This window comes from Heptranchias perlo, chromosome 16 (assembly GCF_035084215.1).
Source record: "Heptranchias perlo isolate sHepPer1 chromosome 16, sHepPer1.hap1, whole genome shotgun sequence".
Taxonomy (NCBI): Eukaryota; Metazoa; Chordata; class Chondrichthyes; order Hexanchiformes; family Hexanchidae; genus Heptranchias; species Heptranchias perlo.
In genome coordinates, this window is record NC_090340.1 from 48,401,521 (window position 1) to 48,428,124 (window position 26,604).

Consider the following 26,604-nt stretch of genomic DNA (forward strand, 5'->3'; position numbering starts at 1 on the left):
TCATTGCAGGAGGCCACTCTGTCACTTTGGACAAAGTTTGGCCTCCACCACCCTCCTCCTAACAATCAAATGCATAAACTTGCACACTTACCCCGGGGTCCAGACACATGTACCTACCTTGCGGACCCCCTCAGATGTACATCTTCCGGATGGGGGCCGCCGTAGCTGCAGTCATGACCTCCTCGGAGGGCAAACAGCATCACCAGCCTCGCCGTCCACCTCTGACACGTGGAGCTCCACAACACAGTGCTGTGACACATCCACCTGCACAGCAGGAGGGAGGGCAACCGCAGAGAGAGATGCTTCGCAGAGGGCACTACCCTCGCCACAGGGTCCACAGACCGAGGCTCAGCTTCCTGGACCTCTCTGAGCAGCAGTGCACACGGAGGCTCAGAGTCACTCAACATGTAGTCGTGGACATCTGCAGCCTCCTTCATGCTGAACTGCTCCCGGCTGGCCCGAGCACCATCTTCTTACCTGTCGCTGTCAAAGTCACCACTGCCCTCAACAACTTCTCCTCCGCATCCTTCCAGGGTGCCACCGGGGACATCGCCGACGTCTCTCAGTCATCTGCACAAAAGAGCCCTGCAAATACACCCACTCTGCAGTGACACAATGGGTGGCATCAGGTGTGGGTCTTCATTTGTGATCCTCAGGAAAGGGCATTATTGCACAAACCAGACAAGATTCACAAAGACGTGGCAGTAGTGGTGCCAATATAATATGTGATGTGAGTTGGTCAGAAATTAAATATAAGTAAAAACCATGACAAACCCTCAAACACCCTTGTGCATCCCCTTCATGCTCACGACACGTTTATCTTACGCTTCCTACTGCACATATGTGATGCATGCCCTGTGGCTGCAGCACAGGTAGTGGCAGGTTGAGTGAGGCTGACCGTGAAAGAGATGCATGAGAGGGTGAGTATGAGAAAGAGCCATGAGATTGTATGAGGATTGGGTTGAGTGGTAGTGGCGGGATGAGTACTGGCGAGGTGAGTAAGTGCAGGTAAGATGAGGATGAGCTTTGAGTGGGTGTGAGGGGTGATGTGACAGAGTAGTGTTGGCAGTGCAGAAGGAGATGTGGGGTGGGGGCGATGATGTGGCAGACAGAGTGTAGGGAAATGAGTAAGTGTACTCGCTTTGGCTGACCTACTTAGGTCATTGCAGCGCCTCCTGCACTGTATGCAGGTGCGTGATATGTTGGTGGTGCAGGTGACCTCCTCTGCCACCTCGAGCCAGGCCTTCTTGGTGGCAGAGGCAGGCCGCTTCCTCCCGCCCGCCGGGGGGAGGTTCTCTGTCCTCTCCCTCCTCTTCCTCATCCCATCCAATAATACCTGGAGTGAGGCATCATTAACTTGGGAGCAGCCTTCCCCCTGGGCTGCTCCATGCTGTACTTTTTCCTATTTCTTGCAGCATCAGTCAGTGGAGGACTGCCCCTTTAAATAAAGCTCCTCCAGCTGACAGACCTTACTGCGCATGCGCAGTCCGCCCGACGCGCAGCTCAGCAGTGGGGAACCCGGAAGACCAGGTAAGTGGATCCAATTAGGCTGCGATCGCGCGGGGGGCAGACTGATTTCACCGGGCACATTACCCACGCGCCCAGTCGCCCCCCCTCCTACCGCGAACCCGCAGCCCTCCTAATATCGAGCCCTAAGAGTCTAAATGGGGTAGGGAAGCAGAGGGATCTGGGGGTACAGATAAACAAATCACTAAAAGTAGCTATGTGGGTTAATAAGTCCATAAAAAAAGCAAACAAAGCACTGGGGTTCATTTCTAGAGGGATAGAATTGAAAAGCAGAGAAGTTATGTTAAACTTGTGTAGCATCTTGGTTATACCACACTGGAGTACTGTGAAAGGTTCCGGTCTCCATACTGTAAAAAGGATATATAGGCACTTGAGAAGGTGCAAAAAAGATTTACTAGGATGATACCAGAACTGAGAGGCTATACCTATCAGGAAAGATTGAACAGGATGGGGATCTTTTCTCTAGAAACAAGAAGACTGAGGGTTGACCTGATAGAGGTTTTTAAGATTATGAAACGGTTCGATAGGGTCGATGTAGAGATGTTTCACTTGCTGGGGAGACCAGAACTAGGGGCCATAAATATAAGATAGTCACAAATAAATCCAATTGGGAATTCAGGAGAAACTTCTTTACCCAGAGAGTGGCTAGAATGTGGAACTCGCTACCACAAGGAGTAGTTGAGCATAGATGCATTTAAACACATGATGGAGAAGGGAATAGAAAGATGTGTTAGATGAAGAGGGGTGGGAGGAGGCTCGTGTGGTGCATAAACACCGGCATGGACCTTTTGGGCCAAGTGGCCTGTTTCTGTGCTGTAAATTCTATGTAATGCACTCAAATTATGTTCAATTGTGCTGCTCAGCATGCTATTTGTAAGAAATTCCTGTTATCTCCTGGTCACCTCAAAGGATTCAAACATATGCCTATCAGTTCAAATAAACAACGATTGACTACCCTCCTGGGGGAGGGATGGGAGAGAAGTGGAGTCTTTTTGGGGTCAAGTTCACTCTAAGATGGCAACCCTAGCAAAAGAAGATTGGAACCAAGCCACTCCTCTATGGCAGACTCAATAATACAGTACTTGAGCAAGCAGGTACTTTGGGATAGTTGATGGACTTGAATGTGGGGGGCTTCAACAAGAAGTTTGCAGATGATACAAAAATTGGCCCTGTGGTTGATAGTAAGGAGGAAAGCTGTCGACTGCAGAAAGATATCAATGGACTGGTCAGTTGGGCAGAAAAGCGGCAAATGGAATTCAATCCAGAGATGTGTGAGGTAATGCATTTGGGGAGGGCAAACAAGGCAAGGGAGTACACAATAAATGGTCGGATACTGAGAGGTGTAGAGGAACAAAGGGACCTTGGAATGCATGTCCACAGATCCCTGAAGGTAGCAGGACAGGTAGATAAGGTGGTTAAAAAGGCATATGGGATACTTTCCTTTATTAGCCGAGGTATAGAATATAAGAGCAGGGAGGTTATGCTAGAACTGTATAAATCATTGGTTAGGCCATAGCTTGAGTACTGTGTACAGTTCTGGTCACCACATTACAGGAAAGATGTGATTGCACCAGAGCGGGTACAGAAGAGATTTACGAGGATGTTGCCAGGACTGAGAATTTTAGCTATAAGACAAGATTGGATAGGCTGGGGTTGTTTTCTTTGGAACAAAGGAGGCTGAGGGGAGATTTAATTGAGGTATATAAAATTATGACAGGACTAGATAGAATGGATAGGGAGGGCCTATTTCCCTTTGCAGAGGGGTCAATGACCAGGAACATAGATTTAAAGTAATTGATAGAAGGATTAGACGGGAGCTGAGGAGAAATTTTTTCACCCAGAGGGCAGAGGGAGTCTGGAATTCACTGCCTCATAGGGTGGTAGAGGCAAAAACCCGTAACTCATTTAAAAAGTACTTGGATGTGCACTTTAAGTGTCGCAACCTACAGGGTTACGGACCAAGTGCTGGAAAATGGGGTTAAGCTGGATAGCTCTTTCGGCCAGCATGGACACATTGGGCTGAATGGCCTCCTTCTGTGCCGTAATTGTCTATGATTCTATGATGATTGACCAACCGGCCTGGCTCATTAAGAGGACTTGAAAAAGGATACCTGATTTAACTCCAGATAATCCTGCAAGCTAATTCCCTAATGGTTAGGCTGGCAGGAAAGTCATCAGCGCTATGTTCTGGTAAGATGTGCGGTTTTAGCTGGTTAAACTCCAGCAGTATCCCTGTGTAAGTGTCCCTAAGCCTGTGCTAAGCTCTCTAATACTCAGGTAAATGGGATATGGTCCTATGAGCATAGAGTGCAAACAGAAACTTTACTTGCATAGAATTCTCAGCAACATTGTATGGCGATGGGGTTTCCCGGTTGATTTAAAAAACTTATTGGGAAAAACATATATTTCCATAAGAGAATGTCCCTTAAAATAATGTAATTTGTGGAAAGTCAAAATTGTACAAACAACAGAAAAGGCAAGTGCAGATAAAAGGGGAGCAGATTTTAAATTAATTTGTAATACATATAACAGAAAGAAATAAAATATTTATAGCCAACTGATTACTAACTCTTTTACTTTACCCTTCATATTTTTCGTGGTGCTGCTTGAGAGCCCCATTGAATAAGCTAAGATGACCTGGAGCCGCTTGAGTCAGAGAGCTCGCTGCTACTAACCTGCACCACCCGCTGCGGACCGGGAGGCGGCGTTTGTTGCGCGAGTGGCTACGTCACTTTCATGATGACACGCATCACGTGACAAGGAGCGCGCTCACCCACGACGGCTTCACCGGCAGCGCGATTGTTCCGTCATAAAGCATCGCGAGAGTTGGAAGCAGCGGCCGGGCCGGATCGGATCGGATCGATAGGGAAGGTTCTTGTGGGCGCTGAAGGAAGGGGGCAGATCTGGGCAATTTCCTACTGCAACTCGGAGAGCATGGACGGTACGGGAGTCCCCCGGCTCATTTATTCATTTTGTAGGGAACGGTATTAGTTTAATAATAAAGCTTTGGGTGGGGAGGAGAGGTAAACACGGCCCCACCTCTGGGATGTGAGGTGTCGGCGCTGTGTTTCCTTCTCCATTCACTTTACCTTGAAATACAGCGCCTGCTGCCCTGAGCCTCGTCCTTTTAAACATGGCTGGTTATATCTGTTATTATTGATACTAGTCTTCGAGGAGTTAACTTTCTTTGGGTTTTGGATTGTCGCCCTCTAGTTTTTAGCACCAGGCCTCCTGGAAAATGTCCAAGATGTTAGCTGGAGACACCAGCGTCAGTCTCTGCTTGTACAGTGGCCCTTAATGTCGCGGCTCGCCCCAAGGTGCTACAAGGAGAAGTAGATCCCGAGCAGGAGTGATGGGGAGGTGACTTCACAGGGGGGAGATCTGATGAGGTGAGGGGTGGTGGTTGAAAGTGCTTTCAAAGAGGTAGGGCTTAAGGAGGCATGATGTGGCGATGCCGGTGATGGACTGGGGTTGACAATTGTAAACAATTTTACAACACCAAGTTATAGTCCAGCAATTTTATTTTAAATTCACAAGCTTTCGGAGGCTACCTCCTTCCTCAGGTGAACGATGTGGAAAATGATGTTGGCTACAGTGTTTGCCTACATAACAGTGCCTATACTTCAAATGTATTTCATTGGCTGTGCAGCATTTTAGGATGCCTTGAGGAAGTGAGTCATTTTATAAATGCAAGTTATTTCTTTCTATCGCTCTCCACCATGCCTCCTTAATTGTAAACAATTTTACAACACCAAGTTATACTCGCTTCTCTGGTGTGGAGCTTGAACCCATGACTTTTTGACTGAGAGATGAGAGTGCTACCATTGAGCCCAGGCTGACTGTAAAGAACATCGTTCACCTGAGGAAGGAGGTAGCCTCCGAAAGCTTGTGAATTTAAAATAAAATTGCTGGACTATAACTTGGTGTTGTAAAATTGTTTACAATTAAGGAGGCATGGTGGAGAGCGATAGAAAGAAATAACTTGCATTTATAAAATGACTCACTTCCTCAAGGCATCCTAAAATGCTGCACAGCCAATGAAATACATTTGAAGTATAGGCACTGTTATGTAGGCAAACACTGTAGCCAATTTGCACACAGCAAGGTCCCACAGACAGAAATAAGATAGACAACCAGATAATCTGCATTTGTGGTGTTGGCTGAGGAATAAGTGTTGGACTGGACAACTCACTTTTTTTGGAAAGTGCTATTTGATCTTTTGTGCCCACCTGAGAGGGCCTTGTTTTAATGTCTCATCTGAAAGACAGCTCCTCCAACAGTACAGCACTACCTCAGTACTGCACTGCAGTGTCAGTCTGAATTATGTACTCGCTTCTCTGGTGTGGAGCTTGAACCCATGACTTTTTGACTGAGAGATGAGAGTGCTACCATTGAGCCCAGGCTGACTGTAAAGAACAGCAACATGCATTTTTATAGTGCCATTAACATAGAGAAAATGTCCCAAGGAGCTTCACAGAGGCAGAAGGGGAAAAAATGAAGAATGAGCCAAAGGAGGAGATACTGGGAAGAGTGACCAAAAACTTAGTCGAAGAGGTTGGTTTTAAAAAGGGTCTTAAAGGTGCAGAGGTGGAGGGGTTTAGGAAGGGAATTCCAAAGTGTGGGGTCTAAGTGGGGAAAGGCACGGCAGCCAGCAATGGAGTGAAAGGAGTGGGGGATGCACATACCAGAGGAATGCAGAAATTGGGGGGGCGGTGGGATGGGGGTTGTAGGGCTGGAGAAAGTCACGTAGATAGAGAGGAGTGAGGATGAAGGAATTTAAGCACAAGGATGAAAGTAGTAAATCTAAGCTGTTGGAGGACCCGGAGCCATTATAGATCCGCAGGACTAAGTGCAGGATAGGATACAAGTAGCAGTGTTTTGGGTGAGCTGAAGTTTATGGAGGATGGGAGGCCGGCCAGGAGAGTATTGGAATAGTGGAGTCTGGAGGTGACAAAGGCATCAATATGGGTTTCAGCAGCTGATGGATTGAGGTAGGGCAAAGGTAGGCGATGTTACGGAGGTGAAAGTAGGTGGTCTTTGTGATGGAGAGGATGTGGGGTTTGACACTCGGCTTGGAGTCTAATTAAATGCCATCCTGGTAGGCTTTTTGGTGGGTGCTGTTATTGGATTATGCCAAAGTCGATTTTCTGTATGTAATTTGCAATCCCAGGTGATACTCCTGACCAGACACTGTTATATCGTCTATCAACAGGGTTAACTGGCAAGTGTATTTTCCTTGGATAGCAATGCATGCATTAGAGTTCAGGAAAGAATAAGCAATCTTTTCACATTTTTGATTTTAATAATGCTAAGTTCTGCTCTGCCTGTAAGTGAGCACGGCAGAACAGTAATTCCAACCTTGGGATTCAGAGGATGATGTCATAAATTATGATAGCAAAATGTTGGCGTGCAGTTAGAGAAGAAAGGATGAACTGCTTTCAGTTTAACAAAGTAAAGTCTAATCTTTGCAGTTGGAATTCTTTCTGCACTTTGGAGAGAGGAGTCACTTCATTGTACCCTTGTGGGGCTGGGCTTGCCTGGAAACTGGACAATTTAAATGGGACCCATCGTTTTGGATCTCCCATGTTCTCATGGGCTGCCCTAATGCAAGTCCCAGGAGCGGCTCCATAGAGTAACTTGGAAATGTTTTCTTGTCGGCTAGGTTTACTTCAAACTGAGATTCCTGAACTGGGAAAAGTTAACACCAACCAAGTATGCAGCAGTGTTCAGCTTGTGCTGACTTTTCCTGGTTTGGGTTTTCCAACAACAACTTGCATTTATATAGCACCTTTTAATGTAGTAAAACGTCCCAAGGTACCTCACAGGAGCGTTATCAAACAAAATTTGACACCGAGCTACATAAGGAGATATTAGGACAGGTTTGGTCACCAGAGGTAGGTTTTAAGCAGTGTCTTAAAGGAGGAGAGCGACGTAGAGAGGCGGGGAGGTTTAAGTGAAGGAATTCCAGACCTTCAGCTCTAGGCAGCTGAAGGCAAGTTGACAAATGTGCCACTTCCTGGTTTCTGTCTGAAACCACACCCTGTAAGGCACAGGTTGAATAAAGGATATTACCAAATTGATGTAATCTGAAGTTTGTTGGAATACATGGCAAGTTCTACAGTATAATGTTTGTAGTACCTACAGTAGCATCTTTAATTTTTCAGCTGATTGCAGGGAAATTTGCTACTTGGTATATAAGACAGTATCTAACTCAGGATTCATTGGTGCAGGTAGATTCCAAATCTTTTGCTTAACACTAAAAGAACATTTAGAGTTAGTATAATGTTTAATATCAAAACATGAAGGAGAGGAATTTTTGCACACTGGGTGCTTTAAAATGACCTGCCTAGTTACTGAAGTTAAGTATTTGGAGGACTGGGTCTTGGGATCTCTGGCTTCTGGTGTAGATAATGTGCTTAGCTGTGAAAATGTAAATTTATTTGTTTTCTCTTTTTAAAACACCCAGTCACGGAAATGTGAGTAAAACAACGTGATGCTGTTAGACTAGAGCCTAAAATCCTATTTGCATGCCATAAAGATAATGGTGATCCAAAGTAGCTCTTGTGAAAGCAGAAGTTGTTTCAATTTTTGAACAACCTGTTCCAGGCCTCAAACATGTTGATGCAATAATGGTAGTGCCATGGAATCAGGTTTGTGCTTTTTCCCTTGTTGCTGTCCCCATTTTTTTCCATGTTACTGGGATTTGAGCAACACTTCCAGGACAATATTTATTGCCGGTTGTGTGGAATGGGAATCACATGTAGGACAGACTGAGTAAAGTTTATATAAAAACAGTCCAGCAGCTTTCATGGTCATTTTCTGGTGCTAACCCACAAATTACCAGATTTGTTTTGAATACTTGCTATGGTGGGATTTGAATTCATGACCTCTGGGTTGCTAGTCCAGTAATATAACTTGGGTGACCAGAGTGTTCGAGGGGTGGAGGAAACTGGTAAAGCATTGTCATTCCTCAGTGTATCATTGTAGTGGTTGCTTTTAGAGAGGGATTGATTCCTTTCTGGTCACTGGGTCAGAATCCTGGAATTCCCTACCTAACATCATTATGGGAGCATTATCACAAGGATTGCAAGCAGTTCAAGGAGAAGGCTCACCATCACCTTCTCTGAGCAATTAGAGGTGGGCAATAATTGTGGTCGTGCCAGTGTTGCCTAGATCCTGAGAAGAATTTTTTTTGAAAAGAACTGGGAACAGTTCAGTATTAAATACTATGTAGGTGGGGGCAAGGGAAAAGAGAAATGGATATTTCACATCCTCGAGAAACATACTTTCTAGTGGTCAGCTTCTGAGATGCATTAGCAAGTGGCTTGGGAGGAGGTTATCTCCTCTACTGCATTTGCTGTACCATGCAGGCAGGTCAGAGGAACTGGACAGAAAATAAATGGAAGTTGAAATAAATAATTTCAGTGAAAGGATGGAGAACAACTGGGATAAGATATATCCTTTTCACCAGATTTGTATAATGCAATAGAAGTTATTGTTTGGGAAATAGGTTTGCTGTAGAAACTATGCCTGCTTATTGCTCACAAAAAGACTAAATATTTTGAACAGTATAAATTCCGTGGGATAAATTGCTTAGTCGTGTAGTATCACCTGTAAAACCTACAAATTCTTTTGACAGAGCTTCATGATTATTTTCAAGTCTGACTAAATTAAAATGACAGTTACAATATACTAAATGTATCTGTGTTGAACTGATTCAGGTTAACACTTTCCCTTCTGAAAAACAGGTTTTTTTTTCCCTTGCATAATCAGACAAAAATAGATGCTGTGCCAAAGAAGGAGATATTAGGAGGGGTGATCAAAAACTTGGTCAAAGGGGTGGGTTTTAAGGAGGAGAGGAAGGTGGAAAGATGGTGGGAGTTCCAGAAGGTGAGGCCTAGGCAGCTGAAGGAATGGCTGCCAATATTGGGACAAAGTGAGGGATGCACAAGAGACAGAGAAAGAGGATAACATACATTATAGAGGGAGTTTTAATTTACAGCTTCTAGTGCTAGTGCTGCATATGCTCAACATTGATTTAAAAAGTCCTTTTCTTAGGTGATTTTTTTTTTCCTCCTCCAAATTTCAAAAAACAAGATGAAACAAACTTTTCTATCAGAAGAGAAACAGTTAACCTTAGGATTGCCGACTCTGGTTGGACGTATTCCTGAAGGTTTCATCTCACAACCTCCTGCCTAGCTCCGTGGTAGCATTCTTTGAGTCAGAAGGTTGTGGGTTCAAGTCCCACTCCAGAGACTTGAGCACAAACCCTAGGCTGACACTCCAATGCAGTACTGAGGGAGTGCTGCACTGTCTGAGGTGGATGAAACATTAAACTGAGGCCCCGTCTGCCCTCTCAGGTGGATGTGAAAGATCCCATGGCACTAGTCGAAGAAGAGCAGGGGAGTTTTCCCAGTATCCTAGCCAACATTTATCCCTCAACCAACATCAGTAAAACACATTGCTGTTTGTGGGAGCTTGCTGTGTGCGTGTTTGGTTGCCATGTTTCCTACAGTGACTACGGTTCAAAAATGCTTTGGGATGACCTGCAGTCATGAAAGGCGCTATATAGATACAAGTATTTCTTTCATCAACTGCCTTACCCAGTCAAACAGCCTTTTTCCCCATCGTCAATATTTTTATAACTAATAAATGAAAATGTTCAAAGAAAATTAAAAATCACACTTTTTTTAATGTCTCTGATTTCTTTCCTGGGTTGCTCGCAGAAGTGCTCAGGAGATTAATCTTTCATTCTTGGAGGCTCCTTCTTTGGAGTCCAAATTGAGATAAAGGAGGATCAAAAAGGGTACCTGCAGAGAAATCAAAACTGTCAGCAGAAATAGACTTCAGAGATGCAACAAGTCTAGACAGATTGTCCGTGTGGAGACGGGCATCAAAATGGCAATTCAATAGCCTGGCACAGTAGCATAGGCATACAAATGGGAAGATCACAGCCTGGTGATCAATGTTATTTAGTTCTGTCACCTAGGTGGGCTGTAAGTCTTCTGTCATTTGATAAAGACAAGGTGAGAAGACTGCTATTCCAAATACTTAGTCCTAGTGGTGCATATTTCCTCAGTGTAAAGAAAAGGAACCCACCAGAGAAGAAAGGGTACCCAAAGTCTCACTCACTAAATAATAATGAGCCATTGATGTTGGAGTCATCATCGAGATAATGTGGGCATTCCTGTCTAGACAGGCTGTGCGCCCAGCAGTGTGGTAACCAAGTTAAGTGACCACAATGCCGGTGCAGCTCTGAAACCCCCCCAAAACAGAAGAGGTCCTTGCGTTATTAAACAGAACAGATGTCTGATCTGCAACAGTGCTGCGACCCCATGCACTCTGGAATCTGGACTGGGACTGCTCAAATTGTTACGAGGGCTTATAATGTCATGCTAGAGAGGCTGATGATTACTGCAGAAATACAGCAATCAAATGGTACTCCAAGGTCAACAGTATCTCCCATCACACCACAAAATAATGTTCTCGCACACTTAATTGCTATTTTTGTAAAGGGTCCCGTTCATGATACGTTTTAGCTTAGAAGATGCATACACATGTCAGACACTGAAATCCTCTGTCGTCAGTTTCTTCATTTTTTTTGTCTAAAATTGAAAATCCAGTTGATTTGTAGTTGTATGAAAAGCAGGAATTTGAACTATTGTGGATAAATAGGTTTTATGTAGACAGCTTTCCCCTTCAAATGTGAAGATTGAGAAAAGTCATAGTTGAAAGAAGTAATTTAATGCAGCAAGTGGTTTATTGCTCAGACACCAGCATTTTCAGTCCTTGGACAGTAAATCGGCAAGTGTAGAATTTCATGGTATTTGGCACAGGAAAGCAGGTGCACTATTCTTGGGGCAGTACAAATATTATATATTTATATATAATGCAATTGTGCTGTAAATGTTTGATATTTGTGATAGCAAGTGCACTAAGTGTCAATAACTGGTAATCATATTTAACTTTCTTGTTCTTTACAGATACTTTGTTTCAGTTAAGGGTAAGTACTAAAATTCTGTCTAATTTGTTTTTTCTGTTGTAATTTTAAAAATGAATCAAATGTCCATTTTCATATCTCTTAAATTGGCCATGATGTGATTGGAATACAGTGATGCAGTAGGCTTTTTTTTTTACTATATATAATGCTACTTGTCGTCAACCTATCTGCAGCAACAGGATCGATTACTTCATCCTCTCCTCCTTGGCCCACCTCTGTGGGCCCACACACCCTCTGTTCCACTCCTATGTAGCCAGCACATCTACAGCAACAGCATCTCCTTCCGCTTCCATGTAGTCACTTTGATTACCCCAAGCTCTGTTGTTGCCCCCTTTCCAGCCCCTTTTCTTCATTTATACGTTGCTTCTTGGCAATGTTACTGTAGGCATTGAGTCAATCTCCACAAGTATATTGATAATGCTAGCCTGTATCATCTTCACCCTCAACTTCATATCACATCTGTACTGTCAAGATGCTTATCTAACATTGAGCCATGGATATCCTGCTTGTCCATCACCCTGCCTCCATTGAATTCAGAACCCCTGTCCTTGTTTACAAATTCCTCCATGGCCTCGCCCCGCCTCACCGCTGCAGCCTCCACCATCCCATAACCATCCGTTCTCCAACTCTGCTGTCCTGTGCACCGCCCCTCTCTCTTTCCCACCTCCATCGGTAGCGCAGCCTTGGCTGTCAAGGCCCCACGTTGCAGTTTGTTCCCTAAGACATTTCACCCTGCAGCTTATTTTCCCACCTTTTTTGAGTCTTCTCAAAACCTATTTTTTTCAACAGCACTGACAGTCATCTCTTAATTCTTCTTTGGCTCAGTTAGTAACAGTTTCTACCTCCTGAGTCAGAAGGTCGTAAATTCAAGCCCCACTTCAGGACTTGGGTACATAATCTAGACAGATATTTCATGGCAATACTGAGGGAGCGCTGCATTATTGGAGGTACCATCTTTTGGATGAGACATAAATTAAAGCCCTGTCTGCCTGTTTGAGGAGGTGATAAAAGATCCTATGGCATTATTTAAAGACTAGCAGGGTATGTTTTATTCCGGGGATGTAGCTAATACTAGCAAAGCCACATTTTTTGCTCATCTGTAGTTTCCCTGAGAAGGTGGGCTACTTTCTTGAACCCCCGCCACCCCCAAAAAGAACCCTTTAGGTGATGGTGCCCCCTCAACGGTGTTGGGTAGGGAATTACAAGATTTTGATCCTGATCTTGTAGCCATGAGTTTGATATGGCTGGCCCGGTTGAACATCTTGACAGTTACTATTGACCAGAAGCTTATGATAGGGGACTTGATAAGGTGATGCTGTTGAAGGTCAGGGTGAGGTGGTTGGGCTTTTTCTTGTAGACAATCATTGTCCGGTATTTATGTGATACATATGTTACCATTTCTGCCATTCCTCAGCCCAAACCTGGATGTTGTCCAGGTCTTGCTGCAGGCTCTCTTGGTGCTTTGGTCAATGTTCCTCCCTCAATCAGTAACACCAAACAAAACAGATGACTGGTCTTTCATTGATTTACTGTTTGTGGGACTGTGTTGTCATTGGTTGCTATATTTGCCTACAGAACTGTGATTGCACTTCAGTAGTAATGAATTGGCTCAAGTACTTTGAGATGTTCCAATGATGTGATATAAATGCAAGTTTGTCTTTTTTGTAGCAGGGTGATGGGTGGATTAATGGGTTTAAAGAAACTATCTCTTTACCCCCCTCCTTCATCCAAGAGCAACTCCGATAGTTAACATTTGGTCCTCTCTTTAATTAAAATGATCATACTGTTTTCTACGCCACTTGCTATGCCCCATTTGCAAGATTTAGTACCGTTCCTGGGTGAGTGATGTGGATGAGAGTGATCCTATTCTGTATCGTCACTGCAGCTGACTTCGGAGAACACAATCCTTCAGGGTTCACCATATCAGGGTAGCACTATCGCCTGTGAATCAGGAGGTCAGGGGTTCGTCCCACTCCAGAAAATCTAGGCTGACACTCCAATGGAGTGCTGCACTGTTGGAGGTGCCGTCTTTCAGATGAGATGTTAAACCAAGGCCCTGCCGGCCCTCTCAGTTGGGCGTAAAGGATCCCAAGGCACTATTTTAAAGAGCAGGGGAGTTCCTCCTGATGTCCCGGCCAATATTTATCCCTCAACCAACATCATTAAAACAGATTATCTGGTCATTATAACATTGCTGTTTGTGGGACCTTGCAGTGCGCAAATTGGCTGCCGCATTTCCTACATTACAACAGTGACTACACTTTAAAAGTACTTAATTGATTGTAAAGCACTTTGGGATGTCCTGAAGTCATGAAAGGTGCTACATAAATGCTAGTCTTTTTCTTTTTTATCAGCTTATGCTAACAATCTCATGACTTCATTCGGTTCTAGAATTTATTGTTTGTTTTATGCAGCTGGCTAAACTGATCAGAAATTTGTTATATTTCAGGATGCATCTCCTTGGTAATGTATTCTTTAAATGAATACTGCTCCTCCTTTTAGGTTTTTTTTAATCTGTTCTACTTACTGTGGAGATAAAAAATTAAAATTCCAGCCCTGTGGACTATTCATATAGATGCCAGATTAACTTTAAAACTCCCATTTGGAGTGGCTCAGGATCTACAGCTCAAGATGGTTGGAATCCCATGAGGCACTCAGTTCAAATCTGTATTGGCATTGATTTGGACTCTGAATGCAACCTGGAGAATTTCCCCAGACTTGAATTTGTCTACCAAGTACCAAAATGAGGAATAACATTAACAATCTGTAATGTTGATTATTAATAAAATATTCTATTCTGGCTATCGGGTTGCAGGTTTAATTCTTGGTCTCGCTGAGTTAGCTGGTCTTGGACAGAAAAGCCAGTGCGGTGGGGTACTACTGTTGGCTTCATGTGCCTAGGCTATGGAAAGAAAAATGCCAGGGCTTCTCATCTGGATCATTATCCAGTAATTCCATCTCCTCTTCCTGCCACTGGAAAGTTCGTGTATGTGCATGGTCTCAGGCTCAACTGTGATGTTGCCCATGGTTAAGTCTGTTGACACTCATTGTTCAGGGTCATACATGAAAAGTGGTCACTTGGATAACCTGTGGGACCATGCCCAAAAAACTGTGGCAAGGAGGATTATTTACTGGAAAAGGACAGGAATCGCTTTGCTCTTCATTTTTGCCCTATATGCAGAAAGTTACTTATTTTTTAAGTAAAAATCTTTTACAGTTTACATCAAAACAGCTGGAGAGATTGGCCAAGAAGGCAGAAAAGGACTCTAAATCTGAACAAGCTAAAGTGAAGAAGGTTAGCGCTCGCTTTACATATATTGTATACATAATTGAAGTTACCCCAGCTAAAACCAACTTAATTAATTACATTCTTTTTAATATTGTTTTAATGTACCAGATGGAATGCGTGTAATGGACTGGATAGCATTTTCTTGCTCCATTTGTTTTATCACTTGTTGGTTAGATCCGATTCTGTAACTAGTAGATGGTTGGGAGCAGGGCAGAACTGTCAAAGATAATGACATCTTTAAAGTCTATTTCACAAATATGCAAATAATTGTCAATAATGTTTAAGTGTTACACTCAATTGTATAGTATTTAATGGTGTCACAGGAAAGGCCCATGAAAGCTCACTCGTTTTAACCCCTGCAGCTTTGTTTTTGCTTTTACTTAAATTCTACATTTGTCATTTTTATTATGTTTTACAAGTGATGCGTATTTTGTTAGCGTCTGCACAGTTTCATTTGTGAGTATATTTCCAGTTTTAAGCAGTAAAACCAGAAGGTGAAATATTAGTATGGTAACCACCTTCCGGCTTTTTTCAAAGGCTCTTCAACAAAAAAACATTGAAGGAGCAAAGATCTATGCAGAAAATGCAATCAGAAAGAAAAATGAAGGTCTGAACTGGTTACGGACAGCTTCCCGAGTTGATGCAGTGGCATCGAAGGTGCAGACGGCAATTACGATGAAAGGGGTAAGGAATAGCTGGCAGTGCGTTGGTTTTCTAAAAGAATTCGTTACCATCCTCCATATGCCGGCTTTGATATTAATAGATGCCTATGTGCCACAGATATGCAAATAGTGCCGATGGGACCTCGAGTGCACTAAGCAGTTGCCCCTCCTGCTCAATGTGCCTCTACAATATAACACTAATTTTGAGTTCAAGAAAATTCTCCTCCAGTTCCCTCACACTATGAAATAAGCCTATTATTATATTTAAACTTATTTCAGAGCACAAGGATCGCTCTGCCTGCCAGTACTGCTTCTTGGATTTGTCTCGTGGTATCAGGAAGGAGCAGCAACAAGATAATATGTTAAAATTTTGCTGAAGCAAAGGCACTTGGACTGGGCAGGAGGTGAAGACGGCACAAAGGTCATAGAGTCATAGTCATACAGCACGGATAGAGGCCCTTCGGCCCATCGTGTCCGCGCCGGCCATCAGCCCTGTCTACTCTAATCCCATATTCCAGCATTTGGTCCGTAGCCTTGTATGCTATGGCATTTCAAGTGCTCATCCAAATGCTTCTTGAATGTTGTGAGGGTTCCTGCCTTCACAACCCTTTCAGGCAGTGAGTTCCAGACTCCAACCACCCTCTGGGTGAAAAAGTTCTTTCTCAAATCCCCTCTAAACCTCCCGCCTTTTACCTTGAATCTATGTCCCCTTGTTATAGAACCCTCAACAAAGGGAAAAAGCTCCTCAGTATCCATCCTATCTGTGCCCCTCATAATTTTGTACACCTCAATCATGTCCCCCCTCAGCCTCCTCTGCTCCAAGGAAAACAAACCCAATCTTCCCAGTCTCTCTTCATAGCTGAAGCGCTCCAGCCCTGGTAACATCCTGGTGAATCTCCTCTGCACCCTCTCCAAAGCGATCACATCCTTCCTGTAGTGTGGCGACCAGAACTGCACACAGTACTCCAGCTGTGGCCTAACCAGTGTTTTATACAGCTCCATCATAACCTCCTTGCTCTTATATTCTATGCCTCGGCTAATAAAGGCAAGTATCCCATATGCCTTCTTTACCACCTTATCTACCTGTTCCGCCGCCTTCAGGGATCTGTGAACTTGCACACCAAGATCCCTCTGACCCTCTGTCTTGCCTAGGGTCCTCCCATTCATTGTGTATTCCCTTGCCTTGTTAGTCCCTCCAAAGTGCATCACCTCGCACTTTTCCGGGTTAAATTCCATTTGCCACTGTTCCGCCCATCTGACCAACCCATCTATATCGTCCTGCAGACTGAGGCTATCCTCCTCGCTATTTACCACCCTACCAATCTTTGTATCATCAGCGAACTTACTGATCATACCTTTTACATTCATATCCAAGTCATTAATGTAGACCACAAACAGCAAGGGACCCAGCACCGATCCCTGTGGTACCCCACTGGCCACAGGCTTCCAGTCACAAAAACAACCTTCGACCATCACCCTCTGCCTTCTGCCACTAAGCCAGTTTTGTATCCAAAGTGCCAAGGCACCCTGGATTCCATGGGCTCGTACCTTCTTGACCAGTCTCCTGTGGGGGACTTTATCGAAGGCCTTACTGAAATCCATGTATACCACATCCACTGCGTTACCCTCATCCACACGCCTAGTCACCCCCTCAAAAAATTCAATCAAATTAGTCAGACATGATCTTCCCTTGACAAAGCCATGTTGACTATCCCTGATTAATCCTTGCTTCTCCAAGTGGAGACTAATTTTGTCCTTCAGAATTTTTTCCAATAATTTTCCTACCACTGATGTTAGGCTCACTGGCCTGTAGTTCCCCGGTTTTTCCCTACTCCCCTTCTTGAATAATGGTATTACATTAGCGGTTCTCCAGTCCTCTGGCACATCCCCTGTGGCCAGAGAGGTTCTGAATATATGTGTCAGAGCCCCCGCAATCTCCTCCTTTGCCTCACACAGTAGCCTGGGATACATTTCGTCCGGGCCTGGGGATTTATCCATTTTTAGGCCTGCTAAAACCGCCAATACCTCCTCCCGCTCGATGTTAATATGTTCGAGTATATCACAGTCCCCCTGCCGTATTTCTATGTCTACATCGTCCTTCTCCATAGTGAAAACAGATGCAAAAAATTCATTTAGAACCCCTCCTACATCTGCCGGCTCCACACACACATTGCCATTTTTGTCCCTAATGGGCCCTATTTTTTCCCTAGTCATCATCTTACCCTTAATATACTTATAAAACATCTTAGGATTTTCCTTTATTTTTCTCGCCAGTGTTATTTCATGGCCCCTCCTTGATCTCCTAATTTCTTTTTTAAGTATCCCCCTGCACTTTTTGTACTCCTCTAGGGCTTCCTCCGTCTTTAGCCTTTTGTATCTGCCAAAAGCCCTCCTTTTTTTCCTAATCCATTCTCGTATATCCCCTGACATCCAAGGTTCCCTGGAGTTCTTGGAACCACCCTTGACCTTTACGGGAACATGTTGCCATTGTATGGTCTCAATCTCCCTTCTGAAAGACTCCCATTGCTCCGATGCGGATTTTCCTACAAGCAGCTGATCCCAGTCCATTTTGGCCAGATCCTGCCTTATCCTATTAAAATCGGCCTTCCCCCAATTTAGAACCTTTATTTCCGGCCCCTCCCTGTCCTTTTCCATGACCACCTTAAATCTCACCGAATTATGATCACTGTCACCAAAGTGCTCACCTACTAGCACTTCTTCCACTTGGCCGGCCACATTCCCTAGAATTAGGTCCAGTACCGCCCCCTCTCTTGTAGGACTTTCTACATGCTGGCTCAAAAAGCTCTCCTGGATGCACGTTAAGAATTTTGTACCCTCTAAGCCTTTTACACTCTGAGTATCCCAGTTAATATTGGGGAAGTTGAAATCCCCCACGATTATTACCCTATTATTTGCACAATTTTCTGAGATTTGCCTACATATCTGTTCCTCGATCTCCCCCTGACTGTTTGTGGGCCTATAGTACACTCCCATCAAAGTGCTTGCCCCCTTTTTGTTTTTAAGCTCCACCCATATGGCCTCATTAGAGGAACCTGCTAATATATCATCCCTCCTTATGGCAGTAATTGATTCTTTAATTAATATTGCGACCCCCCCCCTCCTCTTATACCTCCCCCTCTGTCTCGCCTGAAGATTCTGTACCCCGGAATATTGAGCTGCCAGTCTTGCCCCTCCCTCAACCATGTCTCTGTGACAGCAACAATATCATACTCCCATGTGTTTATCAACACCTTCAGTTCATCCACCTTATTCGCAAGACTCCTTGCATTAAAATAGATGCCATCCAGCCTTGCCCTTACATATTTGCCCTGTCTTCCAAGCTGACTTGTTTTTTTCTCTGTATTTGGCTGCACATCACCCCCTATTGTAGCTCCACTCTGTATCCCATCCCCCTGCCAAGTTAGTTTAAACCCCCCCCAACAGTGCTAGCAAACCTCCCCGCAAGGATATTTGTCCCGCTCTGGTTCAGGTGCAACCCGTCCGACTTGTACAAGTTCCACCTTCCCCAGAAGCAGGCCCAGTGATCCAGGAAACTGAAACCCTCCCTCCTGCACCAACTCTTTAGCCACGCATTCATCTGTTCTATCCTCCTATTTCTATACTCACTAGCCCGTGGCACTGGGAGTAATCCAGAGATTACAACCTTTGAGGTCCTGCTCTTTAATCTGCTACCTAGCTCCCTAAATTCTTGATGCAGGACCTCATCTCCCTTCCTACCTATGTCGTTGGTCCCAATGTGGACCACGACCTCTGCCTGCTCACCCTCCCCCTTGAGAATGCCCTGTAGCCGCTCAGTGACATCCATGACCCTGGCACCAGGGAGGCAACAAACCATCCTGGAGTCACGTTTACGGCCACAGAAACGCCTGTCTGTTCCCCTTACGATAGAATCCCCTACCACTATAGCTCTTCCACTCTTTTTCCTCCCAGCCTGTGCAGCAGAGCTACCCCTGGTGCCAGGAAGTTGGCTGCTGCTGCCTTCCCCTGATAAGTCATCCCCCTCAACAATATCCAAAGCGGTATATTTGTTTGAGAGGGGGATGGCCACAGGGGACCCCTGCACTGCCTGCCTGCTCTTCTTACTCTGCCTGGTGGTCACCCAATTACTTCCTGCCTGTACAACCTTTACCTGCGGTGTGACCATCTCACTAAACGTGCTATCCACGACGTTCTCAGCATCGCGAATGCTCCATAATGAATCCATCCGCAGCTCCAGTGCCGCAATGCGGTTTGTCAGTAGCTGCAGCTGGATACATTTCCCGCACACATGGTCGTCAGGGACACCGGAAGGGTCCCTGATTTCCCACATAGAGCAGGAAGAGCATAACACGGGGCTGGGCTGTCCTGACATGACTTACCCTTTAACTAATTAATTCAAATTAAATGAATCCCACCAATTTCACTTCAATTAAAAAGGTATACTCAAGGGCCCTTGCTGAACAGCAGTCCCCCACTACACAACAGAGACCAGAGAATCCACAAACTCTAACCTTAGACAAATTCAGCAGGAAAATACTCACCAGCCAATCACTTACCTCTTCCTTGGTGACGTCCCACTTGGATTACTTTTTGCTTCTTATTTATCTTAGGTCCAGGAGTTAAGTCCCTGTGATGTCGCACAGTAGTGGTCTCTTGGTGCAGGTCTGCTGCTGCTTTTATTCCACAATCTCTGTCTTCTACTCTCAGGTCCACTACCGCTCTGCAGGAAAAGCAAGGCAAAGCAGCACCTCCTTCCCCCACTTCACCAAACTCCCACACTTACCGAACTCTCAGCACACTGTCCTCGGAGACAGAAATATAGATTGAGAAAATGAGATGTGGCGTGGAATTGAGATTTGTTGGTGTAATCATTGTTACTATGCTGTCTCTGTTTGTGCACCACAGATTCTAGATCACTCTCCCAAGAGGTTATAGTTGATTAATATTTAATTGTGGGAAAATTAAAGCCAATGATGTGCACTTAAGTTGGGTGGGTAGGATAGACTTCTGGACATGTGCAACTTGTTGAGCACTTGATTCATAATTGAGGCCCGGGTAACCAAACCCATATTAGTTTCTGAGGCTAATCAATTTTTAAACAGACTTAGGAGTTTTTTTCTGATATCTAGGTTACAAAGAATATGGCGCGTGTTACGCAAGGACTGGATAAAGCACTGAAATCCATGGACCTACAAAAAATTTCTGCTGTAATGGACAAATTTGAACAACAGGTTCAGAACCTTGACGTCCACACTTCAGTAAGTACTTCAAATGTAACTTTTACATAGTTGGAAGACTAAGGTGAAATGTGTGTGTCTCTTTTCGGATCTTCCGTTACTCTTAAAATATGTCACATTTCCCATAAATGTTACTGTTCATTGTACGTTAACCTGTTGTAATATTTCTCATGTCTCCCTTTTTTTTTTGTCTGTCCCTATTGTTAAATGTAAAATTTTGCTTAATTTATAGCTACTATTTTACTCAGAGGCATGTGTATACTTTTAGGTGATGGAGGACTCTATGAGCTCTGCAATGACACTGACCACTCCTCAGGAACAGGTTGATAGTCTCATTGTGCAGATTGCAGAGGAGAATGGTTTGGAAATCATGGACCAACTGAACCAGCTCCCAGATGGTGCAGCATCCCTTGGTGAATCCTCTGTTCGTGACCAGGACAAGCAGGACCAGCTTTCAAAAAGGTGGGAGCTGTGGGGCACTTGCATTTTAAATTATTTTTATATAACATTGAAGATAAATTGTAGACTTTGGGCAACATTCTTACTGTAGTGGCCCTGGGAAAAGTAATGCAACAAAACTGCACCAAAACTTTTATGGGCGATGTTGAGTGAGTTTGAATGGGCATTTCCTATGATGCTATGAACTATTTTATATAATTGAAGTGTCACTATTAAATCTGTATTATTAACTTTGCTATGTCCTGCCACATTCCACTGAGAAATTCTATGTAACCCTATTCCTGTGATGGGAATGCTGGCTTAATAGAATTTCTCAAAGGAATGTGATGGTGATTGGTACAGCTGCAGTTCTATTTTCTAGCCACTGGGTGGCCTGACAATTCCTGGTTTCTTAAACTCAACTATTTTGTTAAAGGTGAGTATTAACTTCTTATTTCTTTTATGTAGTTTGCTGTTTTCCTTCCTCCCCCCCCCCCCCCCCCCTGCTCCCCGGCCACTCTTTTACCCCATAGAATAATCAGACCTGCCACCTCATCCCCACCTCCTGTTCCTTGGTCTGCAGACCGTTCTTGGGCCGTTTTCTCGTCTGCACTCCGTACCCACTATCTGGCACTCGTGCTCTGTGCTCACAGTCTACTTGCTGTACAGCCCAGGGAGAGCCACGTTCCCCTTTTCTACTGTCTGCCGTAAGCGTCCCCTGATTCCACAGCTACATCTCAAGTTGTTGTGGCCGATATCTGAATAGAATAGAAGTCTCTTTAGTTTTTTTTGTTTAATCTTATAAAGTGCAATAGGATTCAAGTAGTAACTGGATTTGCTTTATAGATGTGTTTAGCTCCTTGTAAACATGGTTTAGTATTTACTGAATATGCTGTTGATCTCATGGCAGAATATCAATTCTCGATGACCTTTTCATAATTTCTTTAGTATTGAAGGATTGTTCAGTTTGATCCTGTCTATGGTGACTAATTAGAATGTCAGCTCTCCATTGGATTGTAGGTCTGTGACTGTTGCTCCACCACACTTGAGTTTATTAGAGTTGTTGAGTTTTGGGAAATCTCCAGAACGAGAGAAAGAAGGAAACTTTACAAAACCTCCATACAAACACATTGTTCTACACATCCTGTATCATAAATAATGAGCATGTTAACAAAATAATTTCTTTTAGATCCTGGCATTGGAATTTTTAAAGACCTGACAGGAACCATTACTTCATCCAGTGTTCTTTTGATAATTTCAGCATTTAAATGCAGTACAAAAGCTGAAATAAAAGGAGATCATTCACTCAGCAATGAATCTGATTCATGCTGGTTTACCTTTTACTTTGTACGAGTAGGCCTGTACAAGCCTATAAAACTATTGTACCTCCCAGTAATAAAGGTATTCCACTCAAACTTGTCTAACAGTGGAGTGCAGAATGGCCATGTACAATAGTAGTCATTTTCCATCCATTACGTCACATTTTTTAATTGGCTTACACTTTGATTCAAATTTAATGTACACTTTTTTTAAAAAGTGTGAAAATTATAAAAGGGCATTTTGACTTCTAACTGACCTGAGTATCTGCCAAAGAGCAATTGCTTCGAACTGACCTCAAGAAGGCACAGCAATTGGATTTTGGGGCATTAAAGAGACCCCGTGTTGCACACAGCTTCACTCTAGCAGCAGAATAATGCCTTGTGCATTACATGTTGTAATATGCTTTTGTCCTTTTATAAAAATGCCTGACCTAACTGTGAGCAGTGCCATGGGAGAACTGCTAGGTTATATAAATTGAGAACGTCGACCATATTCCAGATGTTGCTTTGTATAACACACCGACAAATCACAACTGTACAATCTTTCTTTCTTTTTTTAAAAAAAATTGTATGGAAAAGAAACCCAGCAGCTTTTCTGACCGCTATAACCTGGAGAAATTGTTAAGATGACGAGGAACTAAGCAGTTTCCAATCTAGAGAAACGGCCAACAACAATAACTTACTTCTAATTAACCTCCGGATCTATTTAGACTACTTCCCACACAAGGAGTAGCTGTCCAGTGGCCTTAAAGGGACAGGCCAGATTAATAGTTAAATATTACAATTATACTCCAAAGCACCTGTGAGCAATGCCACAGATTATATGCCTTGGGCTTAGCACATGACCATGACACTTGTGTAATGCTTTGAGACCAATGCACATTGTGTATCATACTTACCTTGATAGGTTCATATGTCATTAATAAAACAGCAACAAATCTCAACATTATTTTTCTTTTTTTAAAAAAAAAGCAAGCTAGTCGTTTTCTGCTGTTCTGACCTTGGTAATGTAGTCTCTCCTCAAAGGCAAGAATTACAGATTTATAAACAGCTGCCAATCTACAGAAAGTTCCAACAATTAATCTCTAATTGTCCTCAGGGTGTGCCAACTTACACCACTTCTCCATGCAAATTCCTTAAAGGGACTGGGCAGGTTACACACAACTTCATCTTGGACCACAGGCTATCCATTTGCAATGCCATGGGAGATCAATTAGTGTTAATAAAACTGTGATCTAATAGCAATAATGAATAAGTTGTATGCATTCCTGCTTTCAGCTTTGGCAGTAATTATTTCAGCACTTTTTTTGCTTTGTGGTAAAGTGATCACTGAGGTGGTATTAATGTACAATGATCCCACCCCCACAAACAAAATAGAGGATGACATTTTTATTTGTTGTAAGTCATAATCTAGAGCTTTGTTTTAAAATTAAAGATTACAATGTGAATAAGTATTTTTTAATTATTACTGAAGCTCTTGTGACCTTTCAATGTTTTTCAGGTTGGCTGCTCTGAGGAATTGAAGGTGGGGTTGGCATCTAATCCTGAACACCTGTGTATAATCCTGCATCATCTTTTGTACAATGTTACAGTGACACTTAAATGTACAATCTGTATAATGCCCAAAAACATTTACTTTCACTTATTAGTTTGATTGGCTGCTTTCACTCTTAAACCATTATGAAAGCTGGTCTCAATTAAAAAGAATTTGTATATTAAAGGATGAGCTTTTAAGGGATGTGCAGCTATTAAAATCTTAATCTCTATTATTGAATTTAAAATAAAGTGATTATTTTCTGGCAGGAAAGCCCTAAATGCTTTTACAGTAATATGATGTACAGATGCGTAGTTGATTTTCAAGCGTGCTTCAGATCTGTAGTGAAAATACTATACTTGGCTGCATGCTTGTAGTCTTAGCACAGGCCCACAAGACTTGGATATTTTAAAGACTACATTATCAACATGCACAGAACCAGTGACCATCTGAAGTTTTATTGCATGTTTTAGAAAATGCTGCAAGGATTTTATTTTTCAGACTTGATTTTGAGAATTTTGCAAACTTCTTGATGGGGAGAAGAAAGGATTAAAAATTCTTTTGTATATATCTTCTGAAGTGAATTTGTCCTGCAGAATGTGTGCACTCTTCCTGTAGACTGTTATTTCCAGTAAAATGTTCTGATGTCTTTTGTGCATGGGCAATAGACTCAAAGACCAGGAGATAAAGTAAAGAGAATCTTTCTGCTGTAAAGAATAGGGCGGTGGGGCTGCTTTAGTTAGGTATGCTTGGTTGATATCTTTTTATATCTTTAGAACATACATAAACAATTGGTTGGTTGTCTCCTGTGAATAGACCTGAAGCCCAAGAAACATTTATGGGGCAGGTTTATTTTCAGCCATTGCTCTGTTAACCAAACAAGAACACTAACACAGTTAAGAATTTGAACAAAATCTGGCCTTTTTATAAGTGCCTCTTGTCAATGCCTGTCCTGTTCTTCTCAAAATGCTGATATGTTAACAATGTATGACTTGTAGAAATACCAGTCATGGAAATACATACTGATTACAATTAACTGTACTTTCTAGAATGTTTGTTACCACAAGTAGCAGGAATATGCGCATCTTGGGATACAAGATATTATACAGCATAAATTATTTGCATGTACCTTTTAAATTGTAACTTGAATATGTGCAGTTCAGACTTGGAGGGACTAGATCATTCAAGAGGGGGAAAAAATATTGTGCCAATCTGGATGTGTTCAACATGGCAACAGCCATGGCGTCCCAAGTTTTGTAATGGTGCTTTTGGAAATCAAGTCTTCAAAAGTTTAAACTTTTTTAATGCAAGATGATGTAGCCCCTTCTAATATTCTCTTTCCTTGTGTGAAACCTGCCATTGAAAAAGGTAGTGCTTTCATCCCATCAGAATAGTGTGTGTGTGTGTGTTGTGAACAAGCCACCATATTCTCTGGTTAAGGTGCTTCACTCCTACATGTAAAGTCTTGTCAGAAATGCCTAAATATTTGTGTTATCTACAATGTAGCTTTGATTTTAAGTTGGTAGTCTATAATCAATTCAACAGATGCCCTAAATTCATCCAGTTGTGCCTCAACTGTTTCAGTAACCTTTTTAGATTAAGGACATAATCAAATTGCAACACAACCAAGTCCATTCCAACAATTGATTTTTGTCTTGTGTTAGTAAAAACTATTGAGACAAAATCAAGTGGTAAAATTATCACTTGTTCTAGAACCCATAGCGGTCTATCTGCTAATTTATTTTTGAAGACTAACACTTTCTATGTTAATACAGTGCACTCTACATGTTTGTCAGCAGTTTTCTGCTCCTCAATCTTCAACAATTTAGGATAAATGCATTTGGGCAGGAATTCTTTCCAAAACAGGCTATAGTTTTGCTAAGGTGCAGTTTTGAAACTGGTAACCAAATCGGGTAAAATAACCAGGAAATTGACTCTGCTTAATCATCAAACTTGTTAAAAATATAATTGTATCAAAACAATAACACCACACAGTTTTGGAACTTTGAAGCATTTACTTTGCTGGTCAAGCTATAATTGGTTCTTCTATTGGCTTAATACAAATAATGCCTTTAAATTATTTTGTTACAGTCCTGTTCCAGTGGTGCCTGAATGATGATTACCTGCTGTTATAATATAAACTAGAATAATATTAACATGTTCATGGACCATGAAGATCAGGGCTGCCTCCTGAAAAGCATGTTGAGCTAAACTACCTAAAATGTGGGAAATGCTTTAATAATACTCATTCTATAATTCATTCTTGCACTATAAGTATTGTAATGGTAAGTTTGCTCTTTCGACTTTTCCAAACATTTAAGTAGGTACCTGGTTCATTTTAGATATATTCTTTTGATATAATTATATTCTGTTGTGTGGATGAGTTTAATATGTTGGTTGTTTTGGGCTCTGATTTTTTTTGATGGATTAATTTGATTATTTATGTGAAAATTAAAATGGAAGTTGACAGTTCAAAATTTGTTTTGTCTTAATATGTTTATATTTTGAAATAAAGAGTTTAAATCCTATCTGCTGTTGCCTGTTTTTATTAGGATGTTGGAGGAATGGAGGGTAACAGCACGCTGCCACTAGGAGGAG

At 42.7% G+C, this 26,604-nt stretch overlaps 1 protein-coding gene across 1 annotated transcript; it reads left to right on the forward strand.

Moving 5' to 3' along the window:
- The first annotated feature begins 4,289 nt into the window (after positions 1–4,289).
- chmp1a (charged multivesicular body protein 1A) lies at positions 4,290–26,534 on the forward strand. Its single transcript, XM_067998090.1, has 7 exons — positions 4,290–4,468; positions 11,511–11,530; positions 14,745–14,822; positions 15,354–15,500; positions 20,608–20,736; positions 20,984–21,177; positions 23,974–26,534. Exons 1-7 carry the CDS (start codon positions 4,462–4,464, stop codon positions 23,993–23,995), a joined length of 597 nt encoding a protein of 198 aa, XP_067854191.1. The 5' UTR covers positions 4,290–4,461; the 3' UTR covers positions 23,996–26,534.
- Positions 26,535–26,604: the final 70 nt, after the last annotated feature.